Source organism: Synchiropus splendidus, chromosome 9 (assembly GCF_027744825.2).
Source record: "Synchiropus splendidus isolate RoL2022-P1 chromosome 9, RoL_Sspl_1.0, whole genome shotgun sequence".
Taxonomy (NCBI): Eukaryota; Metazoa; Chordata; class Actinopteri; order Syngnathiformes; family Callionymidae; genus Synchiropus; species Synchiropus splendidus.
In genome coordinates this window covers 18,233,870-18,245,831 of record NC_071342.1, presented here as the reverse complement: position 1 = coordinate 18,245,831, position 11,962 = coordinate 18,233,870, and the positions used below count along the sequence as shown (strand labels likewise).

Below are 11,962 nucleotides of genomic sequence, written 5' to 3'. Positions count from 1 at the left end.
GTGTGGGGGCCGTAAGAGGTGCTATTCTCCTTGTCTCCTCAGTCTGAACAAACCTGTCGATGGCACAGATTCGGTGTCGGCCGCCTCTGGGAAATCGTTATTGTTCTGAATGAGCGCCTTCTTGTTTGGATCCTCATTTGCCTTTTTACCCTTCAACAGAAGTTGCTGTGTTAATTGGGTCTCCGAGGATGAGGGCAGACTGCGAGACTCATGAGCAGACTGAAGGATGTGTTGTTGTGTGAGAGGCTCCCCACCCCGTTCCACACTCTCACTGTCACATCATGTCATACTTGAAATTGTATTGGAGACGCACTGGGTGTCTGTTGGAGTGAGCACGCCATCTAGTGGCAGGGGCAAAGTTGCTGCCTTGGATTCACCTTTCCACGGTGTTGGAGGTCAAAGGTGGCCACAGTGATGGACACACATCTCTGCTGAAGACACAGTCCTATCTATGTCATGTAATGTTTTGAAACAGTCCACATAAGTCCGCAGTGTTTCCCGAATTCAGCTGAACACAGCATGAACAACAAAGCATGAATACAACAGTCAAACCAAACAGAACAATAAAGGACGATGGTCGTGCTCAAGTTAGTGTTGTAGCACTGGAGATCGGTCACTAGCTCACACTAGCTCAAGGTCTGGGCGACTACATCCAGGCCACCTAGTCCTGTTGTGTGGTCCACAAAAGTTAAAATCTTATCTTATCTTAAAAATGAAATTCAATGGTTATTGAAAAGTCAATAAGAATTGAAGCAGACTGGTGGGTGAAAGTGCATGTTTGTGTAATTGGTGCTGATAAAAACCACATTTTTATCAAGTAAAAAAAAAAGAAATAAGGGAGTCCCACATGCTGATTTAAAAAAAATACATGCAAGCATGTGCATGTGTGAGCTTATGTCTTTATTTCAACTTTTGACTTCCATTATCAAGTGAGAATTACACAAACCAAATGGCTAAATCAAACATGTATTCCAGTTTAAAATAGTCGATAGTAATAGTAAAATTGGTTTGCACTTGTTTTGATCCAAAGAGTGATGGAAACAATAGCATTCTGAAGCGTGTACAATTGTGTATCTTCAAAAAGAAAGTACCCTAAAATGTCTATGGCAGACACACAAAACCGTGTAGCAGTTTTATGTGTTAAAGTGGTGCTTTACTCCACCTGTTTCAGAAACAGTGATCGTTCCCCAGGGTGGCCTTTGAAACAATGTTCCTCAGAGGGACAATGTTGCTGGTGAAGTGACTCGGAGTCAACTTTTAAGAGACCATAACAGAATTTTCTTCAAGTAACAAAGAGCTTGAAATTGTCCCCAAAACAGCTACTATGACAAGTGGAATCGACAACTGTGGAGAGAGGAGTGAGTGAATTTCTGGTCCACTCCAAACTGACTAAAATGAGGTTTCAACGGCTGGCGTCTTCGACGGAGGAGATGGGAGTCAGCTGGGGACATTAATGGAGGCGGTCAGTGGTCATGAACTAGTGATGGGTAGATGAGGTATCATGAAACAGTGCAGTGCAGGGTTGATGAAACAGTGCCTTGTTTTCAGAGGCCTCTAGATGGCGCTCTTGGTTTTATACTGATGTGAAGTTTCATTGAATTGGTTCTTCCAGTCCAACAGTTTACAGCTGACAGCGCCATCTGGTGACCACTAAAAATCAGGACACTGTTTCATGAACCCTCACCCACCCTATTTTATTATTATGTTTTATTATATATATTTTTGCAATACAGTGTCATAAAACTTTATTTACCCAGAAGTCCTGGAGTGGATTCTGGACTGAGCCACTCTTTTAGGTGTTTGGTTTGCTGTCAGGTTGCTGAATATTGGACACGTTGGACAATATATATATATATATATATGTATTTTATTATTATTATTATTATATATATATATATATATATATATATATATATATATATATATATATATATATATATATATATATATACATATATACATACATATATATATATGTATTTTATTATTATGTTTTAATATATATAAATTTTTTTTTTTGGACATATAGGTTTTGTTTTTGGACCGGAAGCCTCAGACCAAAATTTCATTGCCATAATACAGTGATATGTTTTTGTGCAATGCCAATAAAGAAAGTCCACGTCTAAGAATATCTTGAACAAGGTCAATTCAAACTTTAATTTGAGTCATTGTTATTAACCTCTGACGTCTGTTACATTTATATGTGATAGTCCTGAGTTGCCACCTTCCCACTCTGACAGTAAAAGCACCTCAGCCATGTAATATTCACAGTCGTCACACTGTTGATTCAGCGGACGAAATCATTTCTCAACCATCCCCTTGAATTATGTTGATCGGCCATGTTGCATCTCAGGACTCTCTTCATTCACCCTCTGCAGACGCTGCAGAGCTCTTAGGAAAATCATACACAGAAGCGACACAGAGAAGCGCTCTGATGCACTTGTCACTTTCATCACATGACCTCACGTCCTCACAGGCTCACACTCGACGTGTCAGTCGGTAAACATTCTTCATCTGCACGTTGAAAAAGTGGAATAAAATATGAGTCACTTTAGTTGTGTTGCCATCATGTTGTTTTGATTTGCCTTGTCTGCAGTCAAAGTGAAGAGACCCAGACTCCCCTCTCCCATGAAACTGCTTCAAAATTCCTTCAATGCATTTTGAGATTTTGAATGAAAAGTAGAAAATTATATACTTCAAACGAGAACATGATATATTTACCGCTGAAATGCTGGTGGTGACTAAAAGAGAAAGAAGAAAATAGGAAGAAAAATTATATATAGTATAGTTGTAGTTTTTGACTGACGTCAAAAGGGCCATGAAAATACAGGCATCGGGCCGCATATGGCCCCCGGGCCGCACTTTGCCCAGGTCTGATCTAGAGGACATATATTGGTGATGTAAATGGTACCTGCCACTTCACAACTCCACTCCAAGTTTTACTCCACTCCCACACATCCACCTGAGGTGAATCCTTCACCCGTCCAACCGTTCCCTCCACATCGACCCGTGCACCGACGTTCAAGCGCGTCATCGATTAGCGTGTGTACCGTTCCTACGCTTTCATCGGCCCGAGAGCTACCAGTACGTGCAAATCAATACCCCCGGAGACACAGGGACGGAACTGTTTGTCCAGCGGATGCTGGGAAAGGACACGTGAAGCGCACCAGAGGCTGGTTTGAGAAGCTACGCTGAGCTAATAAACGCTTCTCCTGACACCGGCTGCAATTACATTTAGCAAGAGCCAAAGATTGATGGCTTCCTGTGTGGGGCGTCTACGTTTAACTTGACTCCGCACCACGTTGAAGGCAGATTTGATTAAATAATATCGTTGGCGTGTAATTACGGCTCCCTTTAAGTCGTCCGTGGTGTTGAATAAGTCATGCCATAAAAGGCAGAAGTAATAAATCACAAAACTATAATGGAATTTCAGGCAAGCTTTAAAAGAGCCCAGGCTCCGTGACGTCCAGACTTGGTTCGCAAATGGTGGGTAACTCTTGACCTGAGGAAAGAGTTGGAGGAGAGTGACCCGGCAAAACCCTGTCACTACCGAACAGAAGAGGGCCTTCAAGGAAAAAGCCCTGCAGAACATGAACACCTTCAAGACAAGGCTACATGTTTTTTCTCATGAGAAAATAAAACTTTCTTACACCGATCGATGTCCCATGTTTGGCGCTCTCATCTGAATTCCAGTTTCCAGACCCTGAATCAGGCGAGGACTTTGAAGTATTTCATTGTTCAAGCTTCACCTTTTTCGTTCCATAACCCTCAGGATCCGAGCTGGATGCTCTTGTGCTAAATCCCAGTGCTGAGGTCAGGGCAGTAATCCAGTTTTGAGGCGCTGGTATAAGGCTCTTACTTATCGGAGCGCTTTGTTTTGTTTACTCAGCAGCCAAGAACCCATTAAAGCACCACTGGGATTCAATTTACCTGGGGACCAGAGGTTTTAGTCCCGTCTGAATGTGCCATGTCAGTAACCTATGCAGCACAACATCGGGGGAGATTCACTGGACTTTCGTCTTCAGCAAGATCCCAGGAGATAGTGATCCAGTGCCAAAAGACCAACAGTAGATGTGTCGATTTAACAATGTTTGGCCAAGTTTTGTGGCTGTGAATCGATGCAGCAAGCCACAAAGACAGTGCCCTCTAGTGGAAGTTTGACAAGAAGGAAGTGAAGAGGGTTCAAAATGGCAGCGCAATAGAAAGGAACCGTGCCAGTGTGAGGGTTGAACGTTTTAAACGTTTAGACAAAGATGAGGTTTTGGTGTCGTCGGTCTAGCAGTGAAAGGTCCAGCATTTCAGATGATTTGTGTTTGAAACAGAATGGGACCAAGCAACGACCCTTGAGGGACACCACAGGGGACTACCATCCTACTGGAGTGGTGAGATGGCACCAGTTTATTACACAGCCTGGGAGTCCAGTGATGGAGTGACTCGGCGCCACAGTGCTCCAGATGGTTTGTCGTCCTCTGTCCTTTCATGACCCAGAGGACAGCTGCGTGCTGAGAACTAGCATGAATCGTTCAAACAGGCTGAGCTGGAGGACTTCCTGACGCTGGGAGGCGACTACTTCAGAAGCGACTGGAGAGACCTCAAATTCAATTTATTCCCCACATGTTTGCTCAGCAAAAGCAAGATGAAAAAACAAACACAGAATAAATTGTTTAGTTAAAAAAAAGTTTTATTATTGTTGTGGCGCAGGAAAAACAATGGAAGTACCTTTAACATCGTACACACATATATCTGGAATCAGTTCATGCGACAGTCAAAGGGAATAAATTAAAAAAAACAACGATGGAATGTATCGACAGACGTAGAGACGCTTGCTTATGAAGTAAGGCACTAAGAAGTGTGAGGTATTTACGCTGTAAGGAATGTTGCCGACACGGTCATTTTTTAAATCCAGTCAAAGACCCCCAGAAAACTGCAGGCTGTCTCATTTATTAAACTCTTATGGCAGTGACAATGATAAAGTGCTCGCCAGTAAACTGTGGTTGCTCGGCGCCAGAAGAGGGGACTTCAGTGTTGCTCTATACAAGTACCGTTTTACCTGCGTGAGCGGAGGAGCTCAGCAGGGACGTAAGGGGAGGTTGTTAGGCACATTCAAGTGGGAGGCAATATTTGGAATCCAGTGAGGGACGGTTGACAATATGTCATACAAGTGGAAGTGCCGACGGTCACAGACCTGGTCAGCACAGGTTGTTGGCAGCAGCTCCGTCTGAAAGAATACGGAAATATATTATAGTTGCACACAAAATATTCCATTATCTTTGCACTCGTGTTTTGTCTTGAGATCATTAGGGAAGATTCTCTGACTCGGAAAGCCTTAAAATATGCAGCAGATATTACCCTCAGACACAAGTTTAATTTATTTCTCTCAGGAGTGAGGAGGCAAAAACACTTTGTTAGAGCTGTTCTGAAAACTTTTCTGATTCATTTTAACTGAAAAACATGGAGAAAAAACATATTTTTCAGTGAATATAATCGAGGGCAGAGGGCTCAGACTCAAACATGAAGAAACCCTTTAATGATGTGCTTAAAATTATCCTTGAATTTTGAGACGGTTATTTTACAGGCAGCTAAAGATTCGGCCCGCAGACCATGAGTTTGACACACACTTTAGGCAGTCTAGGGTGTTTGGTAATGGGCGTGACAATAATAAGCCAAACATTGACTTCCACAGATTTCAGGATTTTGTCTAGGATCCTAATGAAACTGTAAACAATGAGTCAAGTGTTTCAAAGATCAAAAAAACTAACTGAATGTTTGTTTAGGACGTTGTATAGAAAACCGATGGAAGGGTTTTAGTTCATGAGAAATCTCAGAGTTATTAATGACAATGCATTTATTATTATTATTCCCTTAAAATAAAAAAAAATTATATAGTAAAAAACACCAAAGAAAAAGTTTTTGAGAATGATTTTAAACCCAGATTTAGCTTCAGGTGTAATGAAAATGACTGATAAAGTTTTAGGTTTAGTTTTAGTAACAGTTTCAGGTCATGTTTGTGTATGAGACAAAAAAGTGTTTTAGTTTGCTAAATAGTACCTCCTCTGGTGGTGTCAAACTCAAGGCCTGTGGGCCACACTTGGACTGAGATGCCATTAAACACGGTCCACAACATGATTTTATATCTTTTTTTGTTTGAAGCACAATCGCTGCAGTCATGTCCCATAATGCACTGCAGCAGTGTAGTAGTTGTGAGACAAATATAAAAACATGGGGACTGTTTTGAAAACTAGTCACTGTAGTCTGATGTTTCATGACATGAAGCCATGCATCATCCATCCATGTTCTCACCTGGCTGGAGGCTGTGCTGCGTGAAGTGGCTGAGTTGATACAACCCAGCATGCTGGAGCGGCAGGGAGTCCAGAGTGTCGACTCCGGCCTGGTCTGAGAAGGTGGGGGAGAAACTGAGAGCTTCATGGTCCAGCTGGAAGTCTCCTCTGTCAGGACGCGCACCTTGCTGGCAGCAGCAGGGGGCGACACTGGAGTCAGGCGAGCTGTCTTTGCAAGGCACCAGGTCCTGCAGGATGCTGTCAAACATGAGCACGTCAATGTCCAGCTCCTGTTTGGAAACTCCCTGGCTCCCAGGATTCAGGGCGTGGTACATGTCGAAGCTGCTGGCCAGAGATGAGATCTGCTCCGCCAGAATGCTGATCTCCTCCCGCTCCCTTTCGTCAAAGCCCACCGACGTTGGAGATGGGACTGGTGTGAGGAGACCGGGGTGCATGACCGGAACCTGATGGTGAAGGCTGCCCCCTTGTGGCTGCTCCATGATGCAGAAGTCATCTTCATGCAGATCACGGTCCTCCACGCTCTCGCTCATGTCTGAGCAGAACTCTGGAACTAATCGAGCATCAGACGTAGAAGCTTGGAAATCACAGACGGGTGGAGGGGAGGGGGAGGGGGCGGTGAGAGGGCCGAAGGCTTCCTGATGGAAGGTTTGGTGTGTGGCTGCAGGGAGGGAGGCGGAGGGCGGGAGGTGACAGGTGAGAGACGTCCGTGGGAAGTAGGTGGGAGACGCTTCAGGAGAAGACAGCAAGTGCTCCGTGTAGTCCTGCACATCCATCAGCAGCTGGGGGTGGAACTCCTGCTGCTGCTGGGGGGGCGAGAAGGAGGAGGAGGCGGGACTGTAGGGAGGGGTGAACAGAACCGGGCTCATGAGAAGAGCAGGTGAGTCTGTGAAGGAGGAGCGGGACACGGGCTCACACCCTCGATGCTCTCCTGCCTGAGGAGCCGGGAAGCTGGGGGCGCTGTTGAGTTTCTTCTGCAGGAATTTGCTCTCAGTTTCACTGCAAAAAAAAAAAAAAAAACTGTCAACAAAACAAGCACAAAAGAAAGTTTCCACAATAGAAGACAGTTAGAAACCTGATGCAGAAGTTGGTGCAGCTGATGCTTGTTGGATCTCTGCTGGCGCGTGTGTAGACCCAGGTCCACGTCAGGTCCTGGGACTGGAGTCTCAGCAGCAGCTCCACCTGCACGTCATCGCCTGCCTGCACTGAAGGACACACAGAGAGAGGGGCCGCTCTCAGTCCTACTGATCATCCATGTTCATTTCATTTTACATTGCAGACACAGACACAGTTTTTCCTGAATTGTCGTGCGGTTTATTGAGCTTTAAATATGTTAATTGAGAGATGCTTTTATCATTTTAATAGATAATAAAGGTGAATTAATTCAATGGATGGAGACCAGAATGTGATCAAGAAAGCAGTTGATGTGTAATAACAACAACAACAACAACAACAACAACAACAATAATAATAAATATGTTTTATTTATTGATTATATTTTCCGTCATGTATCATTGCTCATATCACATTTTAAATAGTATTTTTACTATTTTTGGAAAGATGTTTTAGGAATTTAAAGAAAGAAAGAAGTTTTGTTTTGTTTCCTTGAAGTTGAATTATGGATTGAAAAGTAGGAATTATTTAGACATTGATGATGTTTTGGAACTTTTATTCTTAAATAAACTGAGGAGATATAAAGCCATTGTGATGGGCTACAGAATGAGGAATTTTTACAACAAACAAGATTCCAAATGAAGCTTCATGAAGCACTTGTTGTCACTGGTCGATAGGAGGCGCTGTCCGTTCAACAGAACAATTTGTGTATGAAGCCTTGAGCGCCATCTATTGGGCTCTGAATATACAGCTCATTTTGCTCCATTCATTCATTCAGCTGCATTCAAACCTACCCAAGCGTCTGTGGGCATCTGCTGCCAGAGTCAGGTCTTCAGGGTGGACCAGACGGTACCAGGACTGGCCCGTCAGCTCCTCTGCTGGATATCCCAGAACACTGTGTGCGGGCCACACAAATGTTCAGCAGACTTCACAGACACTTGTGGTCCTCACAAGAGCGTCGCCTACCTTCCCCTCAGCTGAGTGAAAGTCATGTCCAGTCCGTGGAGGCTGTGAAAGCCGTGGCCCCAGTGGGAGTCGCCGGGGGTCAGCCGGTCCACCGTGGGGGTGCAGACGGCCACAAACAGAGGCCCACTGACGGACGAGCCAGGGAAGGAGGTGAACTTTCCCCGGACCAGCATGGAGCAGCAGCCGCCCTGCAGCAGCCTGAAGCTTCTGGAGCTCTGCATGTGACACACGAAGGATCTCTCTGGGGAGGACAACGTGAAGTGAGATGGTGTCGTGGGCAAATACAGAGCAGCTTTTGTCGCAGTGGAGATGGAGTGACAAGTTCATCGCGAGGCAGCCAGGCAAACACAAACTGGGTGTCTAATCCACAGCAGCAGTGAGAGTAAGACAATGACTTTCAATGGCAGTTTAGTCCTGGACACTGTCAAGTCTTAATAATCTTCGAAACTGGGCAAAACTACGGTGCACTACTTGTTGTTGGGAGACAACAGTCTTCCAATAACAATCGTGACAACAAATGTATGAGTAGTTTAGTTTAAATATGTGAAGTGAAATGGATATGAAAAAAGGACCATGCTTTAATAAATAAAAAAATAAAAGGGAAATTGTTTTGTATTTTGACATTTAAAAATTTAAGTCAGTATTTTTTTTTATTCCATAAAATAGTTCATTATCACCTTATGTATTTATAATTTCAAATGTCAATTTTTCAAATTAATATTACATTAAAATAATTATAAAATGAAATAAAATTAATATTAATTTAAGTAATCTACTAATTGATTTATGAATATGAATCATTATTAATATAAATCATTGTTAAACTTTTGGTTATGTACAAAATAATTAGATTTAAATCTATTTAGATTATGTTAACATATTTTACTACTAAAAAAAGAAGAAGATGGTTAAATGCAAAAATAATAAGAAAATGTTAAATTATTAAAAATGGGACACAGACTTAAAGCAGCAAAAAATAACTATTTTTCAGGGCTAAATTTGTTTTGGAAAACATAAAGAACACATAGTTTTTTGTTTGTCTTTTATTACATGTAACATAAGTACATGTAACGTGAAAAGAATACATTGATTTAGAGGGTCTCGCTATTGAAGAATTAAAACATAAAAAAGAGGCAGCAGTTAAAGGAAAGAGGGCCAGATTCCCCTCTCTATAGAAACATCCTCCAGCTCTTCTGAAGTAATAGTAAAAATAAAATACTGTTGTATTTCATGTGGCCATTAGATTATGAACAGACATGCTCAACGGAACTTCTCTGGCTCATGTACCTGCTGATGTGTCCCTCAGACTGTGCCTCCTCAAGTTGCTGGCCACGATCTCAACGTCAGCTTGCTCCACCATGTCGTAGAAAGAGTCCCCTTGAAGAACGTCGACCTGCAAAACCTCCATGAGTCAGCAAGCCAGAGATAAGACGCCCAATCGACTGACAGATCTCTCACCATGGAGAACCCCAGATATTCCGACACGTTCTCAGAAACATAGACCAGCTTCCCCTGATCTGTGGTGACCAGGATGAAGCCGTGCAGAGCCTGGAGAAAGGCTTCGTAGGGCAGGGAGCAGCGGGATCCCTCCTCACTCTGGAGATCTTCCAGGAGAAAAGAGGGAGTCGAGTGTTAGTAACACTCCATGCATGCGTGCGCAGTCACATCTGCTCTGCGTCCCCAGAGGCGCTGCAAACTTTGTAGCATTTTGTCTGACAATATGACAGTAACAGCAGCTGAATACAGATGAGAGCTTCAGTCGGGGAAGTTTGAAGACTCACCCTGGAAGAGGAGCGATTTCCGGATGTAGGTGCAGATGGCGGCCATGGAGTGCAGGTAGGAGAGTCGCTCCTGGTCGCCCGGGGAGATGGGTAACAGGGCACGCAGGTTCCTGATCTCACGGTTGATGTGGTCACGTCGAGCCTTGGATGCTCCTTTGGTGGATCTGTGGAGCACCATGGTCACCGGTTCTGAGTCAAAGGTTGATGGGGCTACTTTGCTCTGTTAGTCACCATGGTGTTAGAGTCAGCCTCTGAGGTTTCTGCTGAAGCTGCGAGGCCTCGGTCTGCTGGAGTGCCACCAGTGTCAGGGTGGCTTTATAGCCCTGCTTCTGGGGTCAGGGGGCGTGGCTCTCTGAGATCAGGTTACTCAAGAACATGAGACCTTTATAATACCACATGGGTTCACTATTGCTCTTGAAGAAAAGTTTAAGAAATTAATCTAAATCATTCAGTTGGGTTAAAATCAAATAGTGATGGGCGCAGATACAGCAATGTAGCGATACAATGTTGAAAAAAAAAACAAGTTGTGAGTGTGGTTTTCAATAAAAATAAAGTTAAATTGCCTACCTGCAAACTAAAAAAGTAAAATTGAGCGTTATTTCTGAATAAACTGCGCACTATTTGAGTCAAATTGAGACAAGATAGTCCACTAAATATTTTAGTTTTTCACAGTTTACAAGTCATTGAATTAGCCGAACGATTTGAAAGCGAGTTGGAGGAGATGATTAAAAGTTGTTTATGAAGATTGACAAAATTATTACACTGAAAGTTGAATGCATTTGCTCATTAAGATGAAATAGATTTTAAAATGTCAAATATCTGAGTGTGTTCTAAAGCGGCAGGCATAAAATTAAACCCAAAATTCCTTCCTAATAATATTTTAACTGCACTTAAAATTAAATAATAATACATGTACTTTCATTAGACAAAAAAAAACCCTTCTGTTTTTTGAGTTTCGTGTCACAGAACTGATGAAAAATACGATTAACTGGGAGTCACAGCATTGGTTTGAACACATTTCGGAGGCCAACCGTTCTACCTGACTTTATTTTCACCATATACATTTGACAACTGAACTACTGTGTCGCAAACCACATTTAAAAAAAAATCTCTCGTCCTCCGCTGTGACCGAGTCATGAAGGTTGCAGACAGACGTGCACATCCCCGAGCAGCCAGCAGAGGACGCAACCGAGCCCCGGAGGGCAGAAGCGGCACTGACCTGAACCTTCTGCCCGGAGATCGGCGCTGATCGTCGGACTCATGGTGAGAGATGCATGGCGCGTTCACGTGGCACTTGCAGGTGTTGCACCAGATAGGCATTCTGCGTCTCCACGTGGGAAATGAGCGTTGGAACTTGAAGTGGATTTGAGGGTCAACTTCTTGTCTCAGATCATCTTCCTCTGTTGCCGGGAGTGAGTGGGCTTCTTCTCCCCATCCCTGCTTTTATAGCCAGCAACCTCTTCGCTCTCATCCTCAGATGGGATTGTCTTGCTTTGGTGTGACGTGAAGACAAACGACCGACCCCACCAAACACCGACACTCCACTGGACGCTCAGAGGTGTCTGACCAACAGACAAGTGTCGGCTTACAACTCACTCCTTTTAACGTGTTCAATCTATCAGTCTTATTCAGTCATGGAGCTTTTTCGAATTCTCAAATTACCTTAACATATTAAAACAAATAACAGAAACAAACATGCTGTTTCCACTGCACAGATTTAAAGTTGGTTTGCATATTAGAAACCCTTGAACCTCTCCACATTTTGCCAAGATACAACCACAAATATGAATTTATTTTACTGGAATT

The 11,962-nt window shown here is 43.3% G+C and overlaps 1 protein-coding gene across 1 annotated transcript; it reads right to left on the bottom strand.

Annotated features, from left to right (window-relative positions):
• Nucleotides 1-6,280: 6,280 nt before the first annotated feature.
• Nucleotides 6,281-11,476, bottom strand: npas4l (neuronal PAS domain protein 4 like). Its single transcript, XM_053874521.1, is given in 8 exon segments — nt 6,281-7,295; nt 7,372-7,501; nt 8,204-8,304; nt 8,361-8,616; nt 9,663-9,768; nt 9,834-9,979; nt 10,157-10,320; nt 11,376-11,476. Coding segments are annotated over 8 exon segments (2,019 nt in total).
• Nucleotides 11,477-11,962: the final 486 nt, after the last annotated feature.